The 25,202-nt window shown below is 37.8% G+C and overlaps 1 protein-coding gene across 1 annotated transcript in view; it reads left to right on the forward strand.

Moving 5' to 3' along the window:
* LOC129755575 (Bardet-Biedl syndrome 4 protein homolog) overlaps positions 1 to 25,202 on the forward strand; it is a 50,344-nt gene that overhangs the window by 8,559 nt on the left and 16,583 nt on the right. The window contains exons 3-4 of the mRNA XM_055752131.1: positions 2,614 to 2,726; positions 2,833 to 3,105. Of these exons, the coding sequence (XP_055608106.1) occupies positions 2,614 to 2,726; positions 2,833 to 3,105 (386 nt within the window). The remainder of the gene's footprint in view (positions 1 to 2,613; positions 2,727 to 2,832; positions 3,106 to 25,202) is intronic.

Genomic DNA, 25,202 nt, shown 5'->3' on the forward strand with positions numbered 1-25,202 from the left:
GTATTTTGATAATTTAAAAGACGGAGAATCCCAGATTTGCAATGTGTGACTAAACTGAGCGACAAATTTGAGTAAGAGAGCGTCACACGTTTTTTATGTGACGGGGCCTCCCAGGAAATACACCCGTCACATGAATATGGATCCCATGGCGCAAAACGTGATAACTGAACCACGTCACACGCCTCATTTTGCACTGAAAAAAGGAGGCATTTAGATCATCAAAGAAAATGTTAAGTGTAATGACTGTATGTATAAAAGCTGCCTTTGCTCTTCCCGTTTCCCCTCCATAAGGAAGGAAGGCTGTCGAATAATCATAGAAACATTTATTGTACCCAAATACTTTTTAATGCGAAAATTCCATTTGCTTGAATATTTCTCGAGTTATGTAAAAAAATATTCGCGAGCTATCTCCTCAATGGAATAATGAGAGGTCTTGAAAAGCCATAGAAATATTTTTCATATCTTAAAATCTTCTCATGACATATTTGGTTCCATTTGTTTGGTTATTTCTTGAGTTATCCAAATTAGTTGTATGTGAGAATGTTTGCCCTCATTTGACTCCACTGGAAGAAAGGAGGGGTGTCAAACTATCATAGAAACTTTTCTCATACCCTAACAACCTAATTTGCCGTATTTGGTTCCACTGGCTCGATTAGTAGTAAAAAATGTATGGGAGCCCGCTCCCCTCTTTCAATCTCTTTGATGAAGAAGGATGAAGTTTAAACAATCATAGAGACTTTTGTCGTATCCAAATACCCTCCCATGCTAAATATGGTTCAATTATATCGAACAGCTATCAAGTTGTGTGGAAAATTGCATGAGAGCCGCTCTCCCCTCATCCTATCTCTGCTTTGGAAAAAGATAGAGGTGTTGAACCTTTCACGAAATATTTCGTCTACTCAATTACCTTTGCTTGCCAAATTTGGTACTATTTGCTTTAATAGTTTCTGAATAACTCAAACATATTTCTTTTCTTTGGAGGAGGCCCCCTTTAGTAAGGTCACAATTTTTCTGGTTGTTTTCTTTAAAACATTATCAGGTACCGTAATCCGGGGTAATATTGATCACTTTTTTCAATATATTCCGATTAATTTTTGTCTGAAATAGAATGTGGCATGTTTTATATTTTTAAAACCAGTACTGGACTCCTATGAACGTAAAACATGGATGCAGAAATTTATGAGACTACTTTAAATTTAATTAAAAAATCGTTTTCGTCTCTGTTCAGAATATGCTGCTTAGGGGTGACATTGATCAGTCTCTATTCTGACAGTTTTAGCGAATTTTCTTGATCATAATGGATACAAATCACCTTCACAATATTTATATATGCTAATTTATCAATTCTATCTTGGTTTTCAGCGTTTTATTTTGAAAATATTTATAATCGAAAAAATAACTATTATGCTGCCTACATTTAGGGGCAAAAATTATAAGAATTGCTAAAAAATTTGAGCTTCAAAATACAAATGAAATTTTACATTCACACATTCCCCTAGGCCCTCCCACTATATTCATTCTAATTTTTTCTTCAAAGTTAACGATTGAATAGGGTTTCTATCCATTTATTAAATTCGGGCTTGCTCTTGGAAAATGTCCTTATTTTTTAAATATCAAAAATGTATCATTAAATGACTATAAAAATAACGCCTTACTGTTTATATACAAAGAAAAAAAGTTTATCTTTCACATTAAACAAACTTCTAAATATTTTTTGATATCATCAGGAGAACTGTTTGTTTGCGAGCCTTTGAAAAAGTAAATATTTTAAGGTTGAGAAATAAATTTTTTACTAACAGAAAAGAATTTCAAATTCAATCCAAATTTTGCCTATTTGATACTTAATCAATAGGCTTTCAAACCCAGAAAACAGTTTTCAAAAATTCAAACTACAGACTGAGTTATTGATGATAATGTGGAAAAGTTTAATGTTGGTCAAATTTACCCCGGTGATCAAAGTTACCCCGTTTTACGGTACACAATTAGAGAGAAACTTTGAAATTAAACTGATGAAAAATTCTGATCTATTTTGTTTATGGCTGATTCAATACCTGAAAATTTAGCAGTATTAATAGTTAGGCGACTGACTAGCAAACAGTGGATTGGCAGACCAGACAATGACAATAATGCTTATAAAATTAAAAAAGAATGCTTAAAATTTCTCATGCTTTCATTTAATTATTATGACATTTCTTAAAAATCATTTAAACATGTGAAATTTATGTGTACATAAAGAAAAAGAAACTTTAAAAATACGATTTTCCACTTTATTTGATACAAACACTATTGTAAATTTGTAAGATTTTGAAACGAAGGTTCAAATCTAATTCTAAACACATTCTTAACAAAGTTCTGGTTCCTGAAAAATTAGTATTTGGTTTCAAAGTATGCAATGTGTTTGCAAACTTATTCTCGATTCTATTCGTAATTTGTATCATCCCGAAATGGTTTTTTATGTTGGAGAAATAGTCATTCTTTCCATTATGATCCCATAACAATCAATGTCAATGAAAAATATCGTAGAAATCTTTTTCAACTGAACCATTCTAATGTTATAGCAAACATAAAATACATTCTCAGCAAAACCTCTTGTTTACTCATCATATCTTCCAGGGTCTTATTCTGCGAAATGAAGATTCTCCAGCGGAAGCCATCAACTGTTTCCAGCAAGCGATAATCGTGAACAGAAAGAACTCCGAGAACTACAAGGAGCTTGCGAAAACATTGTACGTATACCTTACATCAAACGGCATGGCGGTTTCATTAGGTTTAGTATACATTTTTAATGCCCCCCATTTTCCATCTTCTTCCGGTACTGCTTCGGCTGCTCAGATTCTCGATGGGTCGCTTCAAACAATCGCTGGAAGTGTTCCTGAAGGCGGAAACGCTTCTGGAAAGGCCGGATCACGAGGTGTACCACTACATCGGGGAGCTGTTCTACCGGAACTTTGGCCAACCGAAGGCGGGGCTGCCGGAAGCCAAGGAATACCTCAAACAGTCTATCATGTGTGGCAAACACGTCGATAGCTACAAGATACTGGCCGAGATCTACATCGAGGAGGGCGATAATGTGAAGGCAATTGAGATGATTGAATGTTGCCTGCAGTAAGTATTTCCTCCCCGAGGAATTTAGCGCTATACATTTTTAAGATATTTTGACTACCTTCATTTTTCGATATCTCACATTTATATAGATTAGAATATATTTTCTTATTATCAAAACAACTTTTAAAATGATTCATATCAAAATTAAACCCTACTAACTAGTTGGTTCAGTTAATTGCTCCATTTGAGTAAATCCACTTGTTTTATCTCCAGCCATTGTTGACATAACACGTTTGTACTTTTTATTGAGGAAAAACAGAATTTTTCTACTGACCAAATGCCAATCATCTATTATATAAAATTCTCTTGTAACGGTGTTTGTAGTACTACTCCTCCGAAATGACCCAACCGATTCAAATGAAATTATTTTTAGAATATTCTGTGGGCATGCGAATCGGTTTATATTGAATAAAAACAACAAAAAGTCACATCAATTGTCCGAAATCATTAAATTTGTAATAAATTGAATCAAATTAAAGTCATGGCCTTCAAATTTTTCGAGATTTTCTTTACTTTGGGCGCCGGGCGGGCGATTTGTTTTTCGTCTCTATGGTCGAAACGTCGAAACGAATGGCGTCGGAAACAAACGTCGAGGAAGGATAGTTACCATGGCATAGCATACTGATCAGTGGAAATATTTGAGCGCGTATTTTTCAACCAGGCATACTGACAATGCACGAGGTGGCGCTATGAAGCCTAGATGTGATATTTTTCTATATGATTCCCAGCACATTTGTACAGCACATATTAATGAATGCGGCCTATATGTGACCCAGATTTATATTTTGCCGACCCAATCAAAACCATATAAACGATTTTAAACATTAAAACTATTTTGATTTCGTGTTAATTAAAACAGCATTTTTTGTCTAAAAATATAAATTCAATACTGATAAAGGTATATTTGTGGACGCTTGAAAAAAAGAAGCAAGTGAGAAGATTTACATACAATTGTATAATCCGATACGCCTTGATTCCTATCGATAGCAGTCAAAATAATAACATGTAATAATTTTTCAGAACCACAACAAAATCTTATGAAAATGAACAAACAAATGGACTGAACAAGAGCCTGTCCTTTAAAATAGATAACAAAATGATTAGCAAACGTTCAACATTCACAAAAAAACGATGAATTATTTCTTCATATATTAATTGTTGAGCCCATACAAACAATCTGACGAAATAAACTCAACTATTTATTAAACCATTGACCGAAAACACTGTACTGTTTGTTAACATACAATACGTACTTAACATGAAAAGTGTGTTATTGTTTTACGTATTTTGCCTACCTAGAAGAGACTTTTTTGAGATTGAAGTGCCAGTGGAAGCAGAATTTTTTTTTGAAAAATTTGAATATGACCGAAGAGTGTTCAAAATACTATTACCTTCTGTCATTTTACATGGTGGAACAAGTTCAAACGCGCCTTTTAGCCACGAAACATCTACTTTTTACTGGAATTTTTTCTCTAAAATGATTCGGCATTATATGAGAAAAGTTTTGAAAAGGGTATCCCGCGTGTTGAATCTGAAGTGGATATTCAAAATTATAAAAAGTGTCTTTGTAAATGAAGGTCTTTTGTTTAAGACAAACTTCAGTTGAAGTCGAGTATCAAACGTTTACTTTAACTGCAAAAAAACTGCAAATATATCAATGAAATTTGATAAAAAATTCAGAAACACGAAACTTTGATAACTGTTAGCCTTCTCGGTGCAGAAATCATCAGTTTAAGGTTTTGTGTGATGTTTACATGAAATGTTTAAAAAAATATTCATACCACCGTCGAAACACGAACAGACTTTTTTCGATCCATTCAATTTTTGATAATCTGCTTTGCATTTGATTGTTAATGAACAGATATGGTCAGTAAGTTTGAACCTTAAAAAGTCTTCAAAAGACCCTCAGCAAAAAAAAAGAGAAAATTGCTATAATTCAACCAAATAACAAAATTTAAATATTTTTTTCTTCTTTAAAAACCATTCTTTTCCTTGATTCATTGAGAAGTTTATCAATATGAATTAAATTTGCACTTTTTGCTGAAACAAATCAAAATATAGTAATTTGCAGTAGAAAAAGTCGTCAGATTTCATACCCTGACATGTTCTGTTTGGCATCACTTTTAAGTTGTAATGTGTCATGTCTACAAGTTTAATATATTGCGAGAAAAATGATAAACATGATTTTACCATGGGAGAGTATTTGGGTACGAGATATGTTTCTATGATTGTTACAAACCTTTCTGCATTGCAGTGGAAAGAAGGGAGTTCAATATAAATTGCGATGTATAGCTTGAAAACTTATCAAACCAATAAGGACATCCATACAAGTTTGTAGGCATAAATCGAGAATTATATTTGACATAGGGCTTGTGATATAGCTTAGTTGGCAAGTCTGTTGTCACCTGAGCCGATGTCCGTGAGTTCGAGCCCAAGAATAAACATCGAACACAGTTGTACCGGATAAGTTTTTCAATAACGATCCGCCAACTGTAACGTTGATAAAGTCGCGAATGCCATAAAGATGGTAAAACGACTATAATTAACAAAAAAAAAATTTTTGACATAATTTGAAAACTTATCAGACAAACAAAGCGAAATGCTACCTCATTTAGATACATACATATTATCAACATACAATTATTTATGGAACAAGTAACAAAAAGTGGATTTTCTAGCACGAGGCTTGCCAAGTTGGATGATTACGTCGAGTGCTGAAAAAAAAACGAATTTGCAACGAGAACCTGATACCTGATCATTCGGCTATGTACAAAAAATCTGAATTGAAGATAAGTAAATAAAAAAAGTGTTGAAATTATAAGGTTTAATTTCCATAGAACAAAGCGTTGTTAAAAGCGTTAATGTTAAAAAAAAGACTAGGACATGTTGACAAAAGCGAGACAATAAATAAATCAATATTAAATGCTTTTTTAAAGTTAATCGACGAAGAAAAAAAAATGGAAAATGGACTTCATATTTAACATGGTAAGACGAAGTTTACCGGGTCTGCTAGTTATCATATAAAATTGATTTTTAATATTTCGTACGATTATTGCAAACTTGCGAGAGTAGTACCAATAAAGAATTAATATACGGTATTTATTTATCCATAAACGAAACGAAATATTGAAAAACACATCAAACAACTGCTCTAACAAACGAATACAAAGATGTAAGAAAAAATTAAAACGATCTTCCCACTTTAGCGTCGTTGTAGTCGGAGTCAGTTTTCGCATAGACGAAATGAAATACGCATTCTTAATGGCTTTAACAGATCGCTATTTTTCTGATTAAAAAGCTGTTCCATCTTATAAACCAAAAAGGATTTTTTTTCCTGCAAAAGTCGTCGAAACTAAGGTTTTTATTATTTGTTCTCCCTTTTCTAGGCTCAATTTAATCCGAAAAGATGGTGAAAAATCAAGTTTCCGTATATATTCGTAAACTACAAGCTGAAAACCGTCAGAAAGATTTTTTCCAAATGAAAATTGCTTGGAAAAAAAATTATCCAGGAGAACAAATTACTATATAAGAAAAAATAACCCAGATGAAATCAACAACCAGCAATAACTGCTACTTTTTTCGAGAAATGGCTTAAAATCTATGTTTCTATTATCTGGATGATTCGTTAAAATACTGAATGTATTGTTTTAAACAATTCACGAATTAAAAGTAATTACCAATTGAAGTAAAATAATGGATTTGGCCAACGAAGACCATTGGTTCGGTATGTTGACAGATTTGATTAATTTGCATTTCAAACGCCCTCAACATCTCAAATTCGTTCGAAATTCATTGCTAAGCTCATAAAACTCTAGAAACAGGTTACCTGAAGCCACCATAGTGAGTTTGAACTATTAGACCTCAAAAAACAAGCATGAGCGTGGACATTTTCTGACAAGAAACTTTCGGAGAGAACATTCAAAAGCACGCAAAGTGCTGTATAATTGTGTGAGATGCATTGCTTGTTCCAGACATCGATAATCTTTTGAAAAAATCATGGACAACGACAGCAGACTCTAAAATCAACGTCTTGAAAATAAATTACGATAAATATTCGAAGCAGTTAAAGTAGTGCTCAGCCACTTTTGAGAAATTCAACAGTTATTTAATCGTGATTGAAGACTTCCGCTTACTTCCTCTATCGTGCTGAACCGCCACGATGTTTATCCTTTTGTTTTTCAAGTAATTCCTTTTCTTGTTTCATGTTTTGCTGAAATATAAAACATTCCTGACCGTTTGTAGCTTGAAAATTAGAAGTATCTACGGAATCTAGCTTTTTTCACCATCCTATCGGATTTATCCGTAATCTTAAAATAATTAACAAATAATAAAACTCTCAGTTCCGAGGGGGTTTGGTGGGAACTGAATGCTTTTTGAGTTTTAAGGAGACGTAACAATTTTCTATGCAGAGAAATAGCGATCTGAGAAGGTTATTAAGAGTGCGTATTTTATAAATATTGTCCATGCAAAAACTGACTAAGACTACAACTATTCTTAACGGTGAAGAACGTATTAAAAATTTCGAAATATTTTTTTTCACCAGTAGATAGTGCATATTCAGCATATTTCAAATTGAAATTCCTAAAGTGAATAAAAACAATGATTTAAAAATTTTGGCGACAACTTGATTTTACGACTATGCTTATTTTGTCGTGCACTGTAACTTAAATTAAGTTAAAAAATCTTCTGAGCTGAAAAATACTTTCATTGAAAAAATGCTGACAGTTTGTTTACATATTGTCAAGCTTTCCACATTTGTGCTTGAGGAAGACCTTATCCGGAGTAATTTGCTATCAATCATACCAATTAAAAGTTTAAACTGTTTTTTAACATCTGATATCATTTGCCCATGCCACAATATGGACGACCCCTTTTGCCGGCCCACAAAATGTGATACAGTGAATCCTCGATTTTGTCACCCCCATGATGCATTTTAGGGTGACAAATTGGGGAAAGCGACAAAATCGGATAATTTTTAGAAGCACTCTTTTTTAATAATTCTGCTCAAATTAATCAGAAAACATCATTACTGCGTCATTTGAAACAGTCAAAGCTGTTTTTTTGTGTGCTATTAGTTGATCATTAATGTGTTAAGTCTCTTTTTCATTGAAATATCATAAAATTGTTTTGCTATGTTTCTTAAAACACTCTGTTTGAACCGGTATTATCAAGAACAATGAATGATCCCCAGTGATTAAAATTGACAGGACCTTAAAAAAAACAAGGTACCAAAATAAGTTTTAAAAATATATTATTCTAAACAATTTCCAGTAAACAATCAAAACTGACAACTGGGGGAGTATTCCATCTGCTTATTTCGAATGAAGCTGTACAGATATTAGACAACATAGATAATTGGGCTGATGCTTTAGCTTTCTCGATAAATGACGTCATCTTTTTGTGGTGTATGAGGTAAATCGCTTTGAAGAAAGCTCAATTGAGACCTTCAGCCATAGTCGTATAAGAGAAAAAATGGACGATTTAAAGTTTATAATGCCAACCAATTTTACATTTTTCGAACATTGGTTTGGTGATTTTTTTTAGATTTTAAGAATTTTATAAGTTGTGTTTAAGATAAACTGTAGTAAGATAAACTTAGCTTGCATCGATTAAAAGAGCGAGAGCGATCGGAAAAGGGAACTTGAATACTTTACTTACTTACTTAATGATCCCGCGCCGATCCTCCGGTGCATAGGGCCGTGGTAAAAGACCTCCACTGTTGACGATCCGGAGCCAGCGTATTCACCTGGTCCCAGTCAAGATTCTCGTCGACAGTTCGGATTTCAGCGGCTAGGCTTCGCCGCCACGAATTTCTGGGTCTGCCTCTTCTTCGATGACCTTCTGGATTCCAATCTAGCGCCTCTCTGCAAATCTCGTTTTCATCTCTTCGCAGCGTGTGCCCAATCCATCTCCACTTACGTTCCCGAATCTCGATTTCTAGCGCCCTTTGATGACACCGGCGATGTAGTTCCTCATTCGAGATCCAGTTGCCAGGCCACCAAGCGCGGATGATATTCCGCAGGCAGCGGTTTACAAATACTTGCAGTTTTCGCGTCGTCACCGTATATGTGCACCAAGTTTCGCACCCGTACAGCAATACGGATTTGACGTTTGAGTTGAAGATTCGGATTTTTGTTCGTAGAGAGATCTGGCGTGACCGCCAGATGTTTCGGAGACTCGCAAACGCAAATCGGGCCTTTCTGATCCGGGTTTCGATGTCTTTCCTGGTACCACCATCAGGCGTTATCTGGCTACCAAGATACTGGAAGCACTCCACTTTCTCAACTTGTTGCCCAGCTACCATGAAATTGGAGGAATTTCCTGTTTTGATCTCCATCGACTTGGTCTTTCCGACATTGACTTTGAGACCTGCTGCCTTGGAACTTTCTGTGAGGTCGTCGAGTTTGCTCTGCATATCCGGTTGCGTTTGGGCAAGCAAAACAATATCGTCAGCCAAGTCAAGGTCGTTCAGATGCTCCATTGTTGAAGGATTCCACGGAAATCCTCGGTTCGGTGCAGTCAGAATCTCATCCATTACGATTAGAAAAAGTAGCGGTGATAAAATACATCCTTGTCTCACTCCAGCAGTTACCGAGATTGGTTCGGACAAGACACCGTCGTGCAAGACCTTGCACGAAAATGCCTCGTATTGTGCTTCGATGAGATGGACTAGTTTCTCTGGGACCCTTCGTCGCCTTAGAGCCGCCCAGATGTTTTCATGGTTAAATCGGTCGAATGCTTTTTCGAAATCAACGAACACCAGCAGAAGAGAGTCCTGGAATTCGTTGATTTGTTCCAGTATGATTCGTAGCGTTGTGATGTGGTCCACACATGATCGTCCGGATCGGAATACAGCTTGTTGCCGTCGGAGTGTAGCGTCGATTTTCTCCTGGATCCTGTTCAGGATCACTTTGCAGAGTACTTTGAGGGTTGTACAGATCAACGTTATGCCTCGCCAGTTACCGCACTCTGTTAGGTCTCTTTTCTTCGGGACCTTTACGAGGATACCCTGCATCCAGTCGGCCGGGAATGTTGCAGTATCCCAGATGTCAGCGAAAAGGCGGTGCAACATTTGTGCTGACAGGGCAGGGTCGGCTTTCAGCATTTCAGCAAGGATGCAATCGATCCCAGGTGCTTTATTAGATTTCATGTTTTTGATTGCCGCTTCTATTTCAACCAGCGAGGGCGCTTCCGATTTGACGCCATTTATGCGACTTACTGTTGGCGCTTCGAGCTGCGGGTTTTGTTGGCCATCGCTATTCGTGACTCGGAAGAGTTGTTCGAAGTGCTCAGTCCATCGTTTGAGCTGATCTGTTCGATTGGTCAAAAACTGACCTGCTCGGTCTTTCAGCGGCATTCTTGCATTAGTCCTTGCACCACTGAGGCGGCGGAGTTTGTCCAGGCTCTCTTGTCACGTCTACAAGCTCGTTTAACTGCCTTTTCCAGCTCCGCATATCGAAAGCGGGCGGCTGCTTTGGCTGACCCGGTACATGCCTGCTCAATTCAGACTTTCGCCTTTCTCCGATCATCGACCATCCTCCAAGTTTCATCCGACATCCATTCACTTCTTCTTCCACAAACTTTACCGAGAGTACCATGGCTCGTAGTGATAAAGGCATTGTTGATTCCACACCACTGTTCTTCGACTGTTCGGTCTGTCGGCAGCTCCGAGGCTCGGGATTCTAGCTGTTCAACGTATGCCCTTTTCACCTCTGGATTCTCCAACCGGCGGACGTCGTATCGACACCCGATTTTCTCCTCGAGCCGTTGGACACGCGCAACTCTCAGTCGTATCTCGCCAAGGACGAGGTGATGGTCAGATGCAATGTCTGCGCTTCGCTTGTTGCGGACATCAAGAAAGCTCCTTCTACATTTTCGGCTGATGCAGATGTGATCAATTTGATTTTCTGTTCGGCCATCTCGGGATACCCAAGTGACCTTATGTGCTGGTCGATGGGGGAAGAGCGATCCACCGATCACCATGTTGTTGTTGCTACAAAATTCTACAAACAGTTCTCCGTTTTCGCTCATTTGTCCTAGGCCATGGCGCTCCATGATACGCTCAAGGTCTTGATTGTCGGAGCCAATCTTTGCGTTGAAGTCGCCCAAATGGATTTGAATGTCACCCTTCGGAATTCTCTCTACCACGCTGTTCAGTTGACTGTAAAACTGCTCTTTCTCCTGCAAATCGGCAACGTCAGTTGGCGCATAACACTGGACCATTGTAAGGTTTCTAACCCGTGTTCTGAATCTGGCTACGATTATTCTTTCGTTTATCGGTCCCCATCTTATGAGGGCCGCATGGGCCTGCAGGCTTAACAGGAAACCAACTCCTCGTTCCCGAGTAGCATGTTCTCCTCGTATGCCAGAGTAAAGCAGGACTTGCCCGGACTGTGTCTTGTGTTCTCCAGTGTTAGGCCAACGGACTTCGCTTAGTCCCAGAATTTCAAGCTTAAGGCGGCTAGATGATGACTTCTTGCGCTTTTCAAATGGGGACTCCCATACGAAATTGATAGAAAAATAAACACAGAGCTCATACAATTTTCAACTGATTTCCATAAAACTTGGTACACATGCAATGCAAGGTTCAACATGACAAGGTTATATATTGCAATGAGTGACCTTCAACTCTTTTGAATCTAGGAAGTTCCATATGAAATTAATGTGTTATACGACATAACTCGAACAGTCGCTAACCCATTTCGATTAAGCTTGGTTCTCAGTAGGATTGTTCGATCTTGGATCGATCTTTTGAACTCAAATTTCCGATTTTTGGATCGATTCTTAAGCCTTGAAAAAATCGATTAGAACGATACACAGCAAATTTTTATTGCTGGAAACCAGCAAAATTTTGCTGGTTTTTGTCCCGCTAGTTTTCCAGCAAAATTAATTGCTGGAAACGATCACCAAACTCAATTACTGGAAAACCAACAATCTAAAAAACGTGCTTTTTTGGAAACCTTCAAATGTTCTTTTCAAATTGATTTGTTTTTATTGTTTTATTATTTTTTCCCCAAAAATAAGGAATATCTGCATTGTTTTGTTTCATTTATTCTTTTTATTTATTACAAACTATAGTTAAGACACACTTTTTTTCATAATTTACATGTTTTCTAACGGCTGTAAATTCTCTCCTTAATTAATTTTGCCGTGGCGCACCAGCAGCTGCATTTGGTCATTCTTGGTCATGCATTTGGTCATTATTCTGGAAAATATGACAAATTCTGTCGGTTGTATTTTAAATTTAAAGCAAAAGAATCTACTTACCGATCAGTTCGCCTCAACTTGTCGACTTTTTCATAAGAAAACACAAAACTGACCAATTCTACATTTTTACGATTATACGGAAATAGCAAGTACCCGAATTGACAGAATTGCTGATTTTCCAGCAATTCAGATCGGTCGCTGGAAAAACCAGCAAAACAAATAATGTCGACAATATTTGATGGAAACCAGCTAACATTATTTATTTTTTTGGTATTTCTTGCAACCGATCCGAATTGCTGGAAAATCAGTAATCGATCTGTCAAATTGGGGACTTGTTATTTTCGTGAAACTGTATCGGCCAGTTCGGTGTTTTTTTAATGAAAATATCGACATGTTGAGGTGACCTAATCTGTAAGTAGATCTTTTTGTAGTTAAGTTATATTAATTAATTAGTAAAAATGACCCGAGCGCCACGGAACAGCCGTTCAAAATCATGTAAACTACCAAAATTGTCAAAACTATAGTTGGGAATAAATGAAATTAATAAATGAAACAACTCAATGGAGATATTCCTTATTTTGGGAAAAAATAATAATAAAGCAACAAAAGCAAATTAATTTGAACCAAACATTTGTAAGTTTCCAGAAAACCACATTTTTCAGATTGCTGGTTTTCCAGCAATTGGGTTTGCTGATCGTTTCCAGCAATTCATTTTGCTAAAAATTTTGCTGGAAAACCAGCGGGACAAAATCTCTGCAAAATTTCAATAAAAAACGTTGCGTAGTTTCTGAGATATTGCATTTTGAATGGTAAAAGTCCAAAAAGTCCGATTTTCGTAGAATTACTGTATCTCAGGCAACACAATCTTTAGAAAGCTCAAATTTTGTGATATGATAGTGTTGATCTATCTTACACGGAGAATTTGATTAAAAAATATCACCAGAGACAGAGCGCGAGCTTCCAATTTCTATACAATTATGAACGGTACTGTACTTCCATAATAAATTTGTTTTTTTTTTTATTAGTTCTCGAGTAATGCATAAAACTGTATGAGAGGTTCATAGAAACATAGAATTCATTTCTCGTGCCCAAATAACCAGCCATGTCAAATTTGGTTCCATTTGTATAATTAGGTTCTCGAATTTGGAGAAAAATTGCATGGGTGGCCCCTCCCCCTTTTTTATTTCCACAATTGAATGAGGGAGGAGTTTTATACCATCTTTAAAATATTCTTCCTACCCATATACCCTCGAATGCCAAATTTGGTTCCGTTTGCTTAATAAGTTCTCGAATTGTGTGAAAAATAAAATGAGTAGGAGGGGTCTCAAACTATTACAGGAAGCTTCCCCTGTAACAAGTTACAATAAGTAAAGCCAATGTGAAGATAACTGCTCGAATCCAAATTACCTCATACTTTCGCATACTTTCGCTAAAGTTCCCAGTTTAGCCAAGACACCGTCTTGTATGGGGAAATAGCAGTGGTCATTCGAGTGCTTTTTAGCATAGCTAGCGCTCCTAGTGGTCAGAATACAAACCACTCATTTCTTTCCAGCCGTGGATCAGAACACATCTGATCGCTGATAAAATGCTGGCAGATAGCCAATTAAATTTTTAACAAGTAAGAGAATTTTTGAAAAAGGCCCCTATCCTGTAGTAGTGGATTGAGATACATTTTTTATACTTTCGGGGGGGGAATGACCTGAGACTACATTACTGGTTTCTTCTCGAATCGACCGGTATAGTGAACGGTTTGTGCGTTCCATGTGGGAACTGATAGCGACATATTAAAGTGTTTCCACGCATAATATTTCGAAGTTATTCGATATAATTTAAGCCGTCGATACGTTAATTAATCGAGAAAAATAATTTAACCAATCGTTAAATAAACGTGGTGAGGACGTGAACCAGGCCCGTGTGAGCCGTTTCGGAACCAATCACTGGTGAGTGATTGCAATCGGTCACTGCCAATCGTGTGACCCCGTGGCCATTCCCCGCTCGAAGTTCAGGACTAACATTCCTTCAAGTGAAGGAGTTAGCAACGGTGTAGGGTTTTGGGTGACTACGGTTGCTCAGCCTGAGCTATTCTACGGCTCTGGGGTTCGGACATAGTGTTCGCCTGCAGAGTTGGGATAGCTCCGTCGCATCGTGGGCCAGCGAAGGGTACCACGACCTTCGTCGGAGATCTTCCGGTCGTCAATTGCCGGAATCTTCTACAGTGAACTTCGGAGCAAGCCGAACCATCGCCAATTGGTTCGGAGTTAGAAGCTGGAGTAAGACGTGCACGCATCAACTTAACCACCGCTACCGCCACCACCACCGCAGGATACCCGTCATCGTGGGAGCAACTCACCGAACTTAAGGAAAGCTGAAAAATAAGGTCAGACCCACACATTTCACCACCTCAAATAAAATGAACGCATTTTGATAAAATCGATCGATCGTAATTCTGTCCATTAGCCCTTGTTGGACAGGCACAAGTTTGGGTGGGAAGATTACCAACTCTTACCGTGAGACCTACCCTTTGAACACCAGGAAGATTAGAAACACCGAAACAAATTAACTTGTGCAATTTTAAATAAAACTAAGTAACTTCTGGAAGCTGAGAGGAGAACTGGTAGTGTTGTTTTTGGGTTGGTTCCTTGTTTTTTTGATACTTTTGGATCAGATGTTTCCCTATAAAGATTTTTCTTAGAGTTTTTGCCTTAAATAGTGCCGGTTACAACTCTGTCTACGGTTGGAAGGAATCGCGATCTTTAAAACCAAACTCGCCTTGAGAGTCTCGTCGGGCACCGAACGATATTGCTACTTCGCATGCAAAACAACTTCTTGTCTTGCTTGGCGCTTTAAGCGGAGTATGTTCCTTCCGCAATCCCATCCACCTAGCAGTGATCGTTACATTGGCGCCCAACTGGGTTGAGTTTTAGTAGTATTTAAAATTTTGGAATTATATACATCTTTGAGTTGGATTGAAGTAAGAATTAACGTAAATTGATTGGAGTTCATTTGGATCCATATACAAAAGAAAATTATTTACATATTACATAATTTATAGCAGAAGAGAATTTTTATGAACAAGATCGGTAATTGGTATTGAAAAATTGATACAACATTTTTCTTGTTTGATACTTATTCGGTTATGGTTTTTTTTTATGGGTTTTTGGTATTTTGATAAGGTTTACTATAGATAGGTACAAAAGTGAATTAAACGGCAGTGTCATATTGATTCTATGCAGTAACCGGAATTAAGAATTAAGAGTGAGAATAGCTTTGAAAATTGAAATAAATTGTATCATAGATTTTGATTTTGAAGACTTGATCAGGAAGTCGAATTATTCTCATAATAATTTTTATTACATCCAGCAGTCTTATATTATCAGAAAGGTTTTTGGAGAGATAATTCAAAAATTTTATTATGGCTTACGCTGTTCAACAAGTTGGTCTAGGGACTTATATTAACCCTTATGACCTGCTCCCAGATGAAGTCGAATATGAATTGAATATTCGAAATTTGTATTCGTCAAGAATTTCGATCGAAGAGCAAAGGGAAGTTTTGCGAAAAGCACAAACGGAAGAGATAATGGAACCGAGATTATTACACGCGAAAAAAACTATTGTGGCTGATTCCACGGTTATACAGATGAAACTAGTCACGATTCGGCAAGAACTTGAGCGTAATGGGACAAGGGAACCACTTCTGTCAAGATTACGTCACCTTAGATTAAGAGTGTTAAGATCTAATGCAGTGGATGAACATCAAGTGAACATGAAAGAAGAATTTTTGGATGAAATAGATTTGATTTTAGATGTGTATGCAATTCCCGAAGAAAGAGTTTCTAGAATGAGAATGATCAATTCAAGGCACAATAGGAACAACACAACAGGAACTGATTCACTTTGGGGATTTCCACCACCAGCTAGAGTACCCAGATCTTCAGAAATCAGAGCAAATAACCAAGAAAGAACATCAACTCTAACGGGACTACAAACCATGCAAACCCCGGGGATCCAGATACAAGGCGCCGCAGGAGGCAGACGAAAAAACGACGAGGTTAGACCTCCGGTTCAGGACTTAATGGATTTGACAGATGTAGGGGAGGAAAGAGAACCGCCAATCAATCGGAACGGACAGGAAGTACAAAAAGAGAGCGATCAAGAGCAGCAGAAAGCAGGAGAATTCAATAAAGGAGATGTAACAGAAATCAATCGGATAGTACAAGAAGAACTGGCGGTTCAGATGCAAACAATGACCGAAAAATTGATGCAGAACCTTCAAATTTTTCAGGATAAAATCGACCGACAGCAACAACAGATGGTGGAAGAATTAAACCGTACAAGAAGGTTCTATCAACAGCAAAATGACGTTCGGATGGAACCAGAAGTATTGAGGAATTTCGGAAGTGGACAGAACTTAAACCCACCTAATTACGGAAGTGGAAATCGAATGAATCACCAACAATCCCAGAGCTATTTCAATGGAATACCGTCGTGGGACTATGAGAGACTTCAGAGACAACAACAAGTTCAGCAACGCGTGGGAGAAACAGAAAATTTTAACTCGCAAACGTCGAATAGAAATGTTTTTGCAGGCAACATCCCTATAGAGTCAAGATTTAGAATTCCAATTGATAAATGGCAAATAAAATATAGCGGTGATCCTAGAGGAATGTCGGTAGAAGAGTTCATCAAAAGAGTAGAAGTGTTAGCAAAAAATAACCAGGTGTCGGATATCGAGCTGTTGGGAAACGCAATTTTTTTGTTCAAACCCGAATCTCAAGCTGAAAGCTGGTATTACACATTTAGTAATAAACTCACGTCGTGGCAGCTTTTTAAATATTATCTGCGTTTACGTTTCGAAGTTCCAAATAAGGACAAGGTCATAGAACAACAAATGCGGGATCGAAAACAGTTACCTCACGAGCCCTTCATTACGTTTGTTAGTGAAATCGAACGGTTAAGCCAACAAATGTCGAATCCCTTGGACAATAAGGCGAAAGTAAATATACTGATAGAGAACATGAGAGACTGGTACCGACCACATCTAGCATTTATAAACACAACGAACATAGACGTGGAAGTGTTGTGTAGTCTTTGCTATGATCTAGACAAATCGGTCTACAAAGCATACAGCCAACGGAATCGAATATTCAACGTTAATTGTCTGGAAGAGGTGGAACTACAGGAGGATACAAATAGTTATGGGTTCGAAGACGTGAACGCTATTGCTGGAGGACCTAGCAGAAAACCAATGAGATTAAATGTTCCAGAAACTAACACGCCGGTTGATGGAAGAGAGAATGCGATTTTATGCTGGAATTGTAAGCAATTCGGGCATTATTGGAGGAATTGTCAACGAGGCAAACAAAGATTTTGTCATATTTGTGGTCACCAAAACGTAGTAGCATCTTCATGTCCAGGAAATCACAGGAGGGGTAGAAATGAGCAACAAAAAAACGAGTACCAGGAAGGAAATTAGGGAGCATTCCTTCGGAGAGGAAGCTGATGTCTCCCAAGCCAATTAGGTTCGATAAATTTGCACAAGTGTTGACAATTCATGTACGTGAAAATCAATGTCCACATATTGAAGTTACGATACTAGGAACAAAGTTGGAAGGTTTACTAGATTCAGGAGCTGCAGTGAGTATTCTAAGTGATGAGAAACTAATAGGAAAACATCAATTTCGAACCAGCTCCACAAATTTGAAAATTCGTACAGCCGACGGGACATCACATGAGTGTCTCAAAGTTATCTACATTCCATACACCTTTCGGTCAAAAACGAAGGTTATTCCAACTTTAATAGTCCCTAACATCTCGAAGAAGTTGATTCTTGGAAACGATTTTTGGGAGTCGTTTAAGATTTCACCTGCGATGGAAGAAAATGGTCGCCTGGCGCGTTTGGACATAAATCAAGTTGATCATGGTCAAATATCCAATTGTTTATTAGAAAATTATTTTGTAGAAGAGGTTAAGGAAGTAAATCTTGTTTTAGAGCCAACAAAAGAATGTCAGAAGCCAGAAGAGAAGGAGGAAGATAGGAGTCTTGACTTACCATCGGTTGAACCTCCAAAGGATGTCGAAATACAGCGGATACAAACAGAGCACGAACTCTCAGAAACAGAACGATTGGAGCTAGAACAAATAGTGAAGGAGTTGAAAGGCAACGGAAAGCTGGGACGGACTCAGTTAATGGAACATCGGATTGATATTCTGGAAGGAGAGAAACCAAAGAAACCTCCGAGGTATAGATGGTCACCAGCAATCCAAAACGAAATGGAGAAAGAGATACAAAGGATGAAAGAGTTAGATGTAATAGAGGAGTCACAGTCGGATTGGTGTAACCCGCTATTGCCCGTAAAAAAGTCTTCAGGAGAATGGAGACTGTGTTTGGATTGTCGCCGAATCAACGAAGTAACAAAAAAAGAAGCATATCCATTTCCGGATATGCAAATGATTTTGGGGAGAATAGAAAAAGCCAAATATTTCTCGACGATAGATCTCTCGAAAGCTTATTGGCAGATTCCACTGGCAAAAGAAAGCCGAGATTATACGTCATTTAGAGCTGGTAAATCCCTATACCGATTCAAAGTGATGCCGTTTGGGTTATCTGGAGCTCCGATAAGTCAAACCAAACTGATGAACAAAGTGCTGGGGTTTGATTTAGAGCCTCAGGTTTTTGTATATTTGGACGATATAGTGATTACGTCAAAGACTATGGAAGAACATTTGAAATTGTTGAAAACAATAAGTGAAAGATTAAGAAGAGCCAATTTATCCATAAGTGTAGAAAAGTCTAAATTTTGTCAAAAACAAATTTCTTACTTGGGATACAATCTATCGGAAGACGGATTGTCAATAGATAGTTCAAAATTAGAACCAATTTTGAGCTATCCAGCACCAAAGACAGTCAAGGAAGTGCGAAGACTTATGGGAATGTTAGGGTTCTACAAACAATTCGTGCCAAACTATAGTACAATTCTTAGTCCGATAACAGATTTGTTAAAAAAAGCCAAATCTAAAATTATCTGGACGGCAGAAGCAGATAAAGCTTTACAAGAAGTAAAGGGTCTATTGATTTCTCATCAAATTTTAGCAAATCCAGATTTTAGCCAGCAATTCACAATTGAGTCGGATGCATCAGATGTGGCCGCGGGAGCTGTACTAGTACAACAACAGGAGGGTGTACGGCGACCAATCGCATACTTTTCGAAGAAGTTTTCAGCTACACAACGTAAATATTCAGCAACAGAACGTGAATGCTTAGCAGTCATTCTAGCAATTGAAAGATTTCGACATTACGTGGAAGGAACCCACTTCAAGGTAGTAACGGACGCCCAATCTTTGAAATGGCTTAACCAGGTGAGCATTGAAGGAAATTCGGCAAGACTAGTTCGTTGGGCATTAAAATTACAACAGTACGAAATGACTTTAGAATACAGGAAAGGGAAGCTCAATATTATGGCAGATGCGTTGTCAAGAGCGATACCGGAAGTCGACACATTGACCATAGATCTAGATTTGGAAGCACTCAAAACTAAAATCAAGAATAATGAGGAAAAATATTCTAATTTTAGAGTCATTCGGGATCATGTGTACAAATACGTAAAGTCCGGAAACCCGTCGGATCCAAGATATGATTGGAAGCTCATGCCATCAAAAGCAGATCAAATTAAAATACTAGAAGCAGAACATAATATTGCGCACTTCGGAGCATACAAAACTTTGAAGAAAATACAGGAAAAGTATTACTGGCCAGGTATGGAAGGAGAGGTAAAGCGATACTGTCGAGGGTGTGACACGTGCAAGAAGTCGAAGCACCCAAATACAGCCAGAATACCACCTATGGGGAAACCAAAGTTAGCTGAAATGCCATGGCAAGTTATTTCAGTTGATTACATGGGACCTTTTCCGCGATCTAAAAACGGGAATACTGTGCTGCTAGTGTTGACCGACCATTTCTCGAAGTTTGTGATTATACAGCCAATGCGAGAAGCCAAAACAACTGCATTAACAACCTTTCTGGAATCAATGATATTTTTAATGTTTGGCGTGCCGGAAATTTTGATATCGGACAATGGACCACAATTTAAATCAGCGGCTTTTAAAGGGTTAATGAACAAATATAAAGTTAACCATTGGACCAATGCAAGTTACCATCCCGCGAATAACCCCACAGAAAGGGTGAACCGAGTTATCGTCTCTGCAATTCGGGCGTTTTTAAAGGGAGGAGTACAAAATAAATGGGATGAAAATTTACAAGAAATTGCAAATGCAATAAGAACCGCGGTACACGAATCTACAAATTTCACTCCATATTTTATAAATTTTGGTAGGAACTATATTCGGTCGGGAGAAGAATATGGGGAAATAAGGGAAACAGCTTTAGAAATTGAGTATGACCCAGAAAAAATGAAAGGGGATATGAAAAATATATTCCTGAGGGTGAAAGAAAATTTGAAAAAGGCCTATCAAAGATATGGGAAATATTATAATTTAAGAGCATCTAAAAATACGCAAGATTTTAAATTAGGAGAGGTAGTCTTTAAAAAAAACTACACGTTATCCAACAAATTAAAAGGTTACAATTCAAAATTAGCTGAGGCATACACGGAAGCAAAAATCGTAGCAAAACGAGGATCTCATTGTTACGAATTAGAAGATATGGAAGGAAAAAAACTGGGAGTTTTCCGTTCTGCGGATTTACAACGGAAATAATATTATTTAACCTACACAGGTTACCACCGGCCTAGAGTTCACAAAACACAACAGCCTGGCTAAGATAGAACATACCTGGAGGGATATGTCTAACATATCGAGAAGGGGAGTAGATGATCGAATAATGTGCGAGTCTGTAGAGGCAACAGATGATGACCAACTATCAACAGCAATGTAGTTTGTGTACGCATAGGCAGGTGTGAATCCTAAAATTTGAATTATGTAATATGGAAGAGGCCTTGAAGAGTCAACATTCAAGACCATGACAGCGTAAGTTTTGAATCACTTCAAAAAAAAAAACGATTAAAATTTAAGTCATGATTTTTTAAAAGACGAAAGAGCGAAAAATATTCTCATTTAAGGGTCTTAAAAACGAACTTCCAAAAGAATAACTTGAAAATTAAAAAAAAGTCTTCGATGTGAAAATTTGAAAACGGTATTGCAAACCCTAGCACACAGTTTGAGATGCAGTTGAGCAAAAATAGTTTTTCGGTTTTGTTTTGATTATCGGTTTTCAATTCATCTGTATCTCTGTAGATAGTCAAGGTCAAGGGCAAGGTCAAACACACACACAGAAATATCAACACCTGCTCAATACATATGTAGGTAACTTGCAAGTCAAAAACTGACGAAACCAAAGGAATCCTCCACCCTTTGAGGGTAATGTTAAAACGGTCGTAAGTCACCAGCATAATTTGCAACATATAGAGCACTCGTTGAACAACATAACAAATGTTCGAATAGGATTCCCGAGTTAAATACCGACCGCGAGATAGAACAGACCGAGATCGCTTGCATTTACGAATTTGAGCGCACAAAAACCGCGACGGAAACTATGAAGGAAATAGGTGCTGTGTTGGTTGGCAGTTCGGAAAACCTGGCGATGAGTAGAGAAACGTCAAAAAAAGAACATCGCAAGGGGGGATAGGTGTCCATTCAACATATGCTAAGGGATAGGAGTATCAAAAAAAAAAAGGCCGATTCAGGAAGTTGAGCCATCAAAGAATAAGAAAAGACTTGAGATTTAGGGCATGATTTAGGGACACTGCCATTTCGTGTCGGAATATTCGGAAGCATCATTCTAGGGAACTTTTAGTTGTCAACCAAGAATTTCTTTCGCCACGCCAGTGCTTCCGGTTTCTTCGAGTAGGAATGGTCAAACTCTCGCGCGCGTTCGTAATCATCGGTTAATATGAGAACTATGAATGAATTCTATGCAAAATGGATGAAGAGTTATTGGGTAAAAGGGCTAATGGAGAACAGTGGAAGAATGCAATAAATGCTAATGCAGTGGTGAATGCTGATTCAAAAAAACGGAAAGTAGTTCAAATAAAAAAAGGGATTGAATTAAAGAACGGAAGGAAAAAAAATCATAACCGAGAGAAGTATGAAGAGTGGATTATGTTAAATAATTAAGATGTTACATGTCGTGAAGAAAAACTAGGTTGAAGGCGACCAGAACGTAAGAATTTCCGTCGATGTCGGGACCACGAATTCAATATGTCCACTGGGAAAAAAGGAAGTAATTAATGACATATGTAAGTAATTTTTTTTGTATTTAAAGATATGCCGATCCAATTAACAAATAATCAATAATGAACTATCGAAGTAACATTTAAAAAGAAAAATAAAATTTTCATGGAAAATTTTTCTCCTAAGTACGGGGGAAATGTAACAAGTTACAATAAGTAAAGCCAATGTGAAGATAACTGCTCGAATCCAAATTACCTCATACTTTCGCATACTTTCGCTAAAGTTCCCAGTTTAGCCAAGACACCGTCTTGTATGGGGAAATAGCAGTGGTCATTCGAGTGCTTTTTAGCATAGCTAGCGCTCCTAGTGGTCAGAATACAAACCACTCATTTCTTTCCAGCCGTGGATCAGAACACATCTGATCGCTGATAAAATGCTGGCAGATAGCCAATTAAATTTTTAACAAGTAAGAGAATTTTTGAAAAAGGCACTTACCTGTAGTAGTGGATTGAGATACATTTTTTATACTTTCGGGGGGGGAATGACCTGAGACTACATTACTGGTTTCTTCTCGAATCGACCGGTATAGTGAACGGTTTGTGCGTTCCATGTGGGAACTGATAGCGACATATTAAAGTGTTTCCACGCATAATATTTCGAAGTTATTCGATATAATTTAAGCCGTCGATACGTTAATTAATCGAGAAAAATAATTTAACCAATCGTTAAATAAACGTGGTGAGGACGTGAACCAGGCCCGTGTGAGCCGTTTCGGAACCAATCACTGGTGAGTGATTGCAATCGGTCACTGCCAATCGTGTGACCCCGTGGCCATTCCCCGCTCGAAGTTCAGGACTAACATTCCTTCAAGTGAAGGAGTTAGCAACGGTGTAGGGTTTTGGGTGACTACGGTTGCTCAGCCTGAGCTATTCTACGGCTCTGGGGTTCGGACATAGTGTTCGCCTGCAGAGTTGGGATAGCTCCGTCGCATCGTGGGCCAGCGAAGGGTACCACGACCTTCGTCGGAGATCTTCCGGTCGTCAATTGCCGGAATCTTCTACAGTGAACTTCGGAGCAAGCCGAACCATCGCCAATTGGTTCGGAGTTAGAAGCTGGAGTAAGACGTGCACGCATCAACTTAACCACCGCTACCGCCACCACCACCGCAGGATACCCGTCATCGTGGGAGCAACTCACCGAACTTAAGGAAAGCTGAAAAATAAGGTCAGACCCACACATTTCACCACCTCAAATAAAATGAACGCATTTTGATAAAATCGATCGATCGTAATTCTGTCCATTAGCCCTTGTTGGACAGGCACAAGTTTGGGTGGGAAGATTACCAACTCTTACCGTGAGACCTACCCTTTGAACACCAGGAAGATTAGAAACACCGAAACAAATTAACTTGTGCAATTTTAAATAAAACTAAGTAACTTCTGGAAGCTGAGAGGAGAACTGGTAGTGTTGTTTTTGGGTTGGTTCCTTGTTTTTTTGATACTTTTGGATCAGATGTTTCCCTATAAAGATTTTTCTTAGAGTTTTTGCCTTAAATAGTGCCGGTTACAACTCTGTCTACGGTTGGAAGGAATCGCGATCTTTAAAACCAAACTCGCCTTGAGAGTCTCGTCGGGCACCGAACGATATTGCTACTTCGCATGCAAAACAACTTCTTGTCTTGCTTGGCGCTTTAAGCGGAGTATGTTCCTTCCGCAATCCCATCCACCTAGCAGTGATCGTTACACCCCAACCCTTAAAGACTCATCCTGTCAAGTCACGCAAATCGGTTCAGTAGTTTCCGAGTCTATAGGGAACAGACAGATAAAAAAGGACCCCATTTTTTTTCTTTAAACCGAGAGCTGCCATACCTACAAAGTCAAAATAGAAATCGACACGCTTCGAACAAAGGAAGGAAGAAAGGAAGTTTTGATAAAACGAGAAATGTTTTTACTAAGTGCTCCTCCATCTTTTGATAAAATATATAAATATAAAATTCCGAACAACTTGAGCAATCTTTCAAAACATTTACGTTGAATTTGGTGCACAAGCTAGTGTGAACATTCTTCAAAATTTATTGTACTGTATTACTCCCCCTACCTTCAAATCGTTTCAAGGGTTTTTATTATCTTTTTGTTAGCATTTGTTTAATTCGAAACAAAATACCTTTGGTATATACTTTAAAACTTAGCGAGTGAGCTCATGATACTCAGTAAATAAGCAAGTTTTAACATATCGAAAAAATTTACTTACTAATTCTTTAAACAGTGATAAGACATTACGCAAAAACAATCAAATAATTTTAACCAAAATGGGTGAGCTGTTTTAACACAGCGAGATGATCTTGACTTAGACTGGACAGGAAATGGCACAAAAATTAAATTTCTGAAAGACGAATTGGAAAATTTTTAGATTGTTTGACTAAACTTTCCGTTTTCTAGAGCAATTTCATTATTCAACGTTAATAAACATTGATTGCTGCCTCCAAATTGCTTGACAAAGAAGGACGTGAACGTGAAGATAAGGTTAAACATTTATAACAATATATTGCTGAATTTGGGGTAAAACAAAGTTTAGCGGGTGTTTTAAAACATAAATAATCATGCTTCAAAAAAGGGTAAAGGAAGTTCACCAGAATTGAGAATTGAAATGTACTTTAATTTGAACTGCAGAGTTTGGAACCAAATGCAGTAAAAAAACTAACAAAG

Source organism: Uranotaenia lowii, chromosome 3 (assembly GCF_029784155.1).
Source record: "Uranotaenia lowii strain MFRU-FL chromosome 3, ASM2978415v1, whole genome shotgun sequence".
Lineage (NCBI taxonomy): Eukaryota > Metazoa > Arthropoda > Insecta > Diptera > Culicidae > Uranotaenia > Uranotaenia lowii.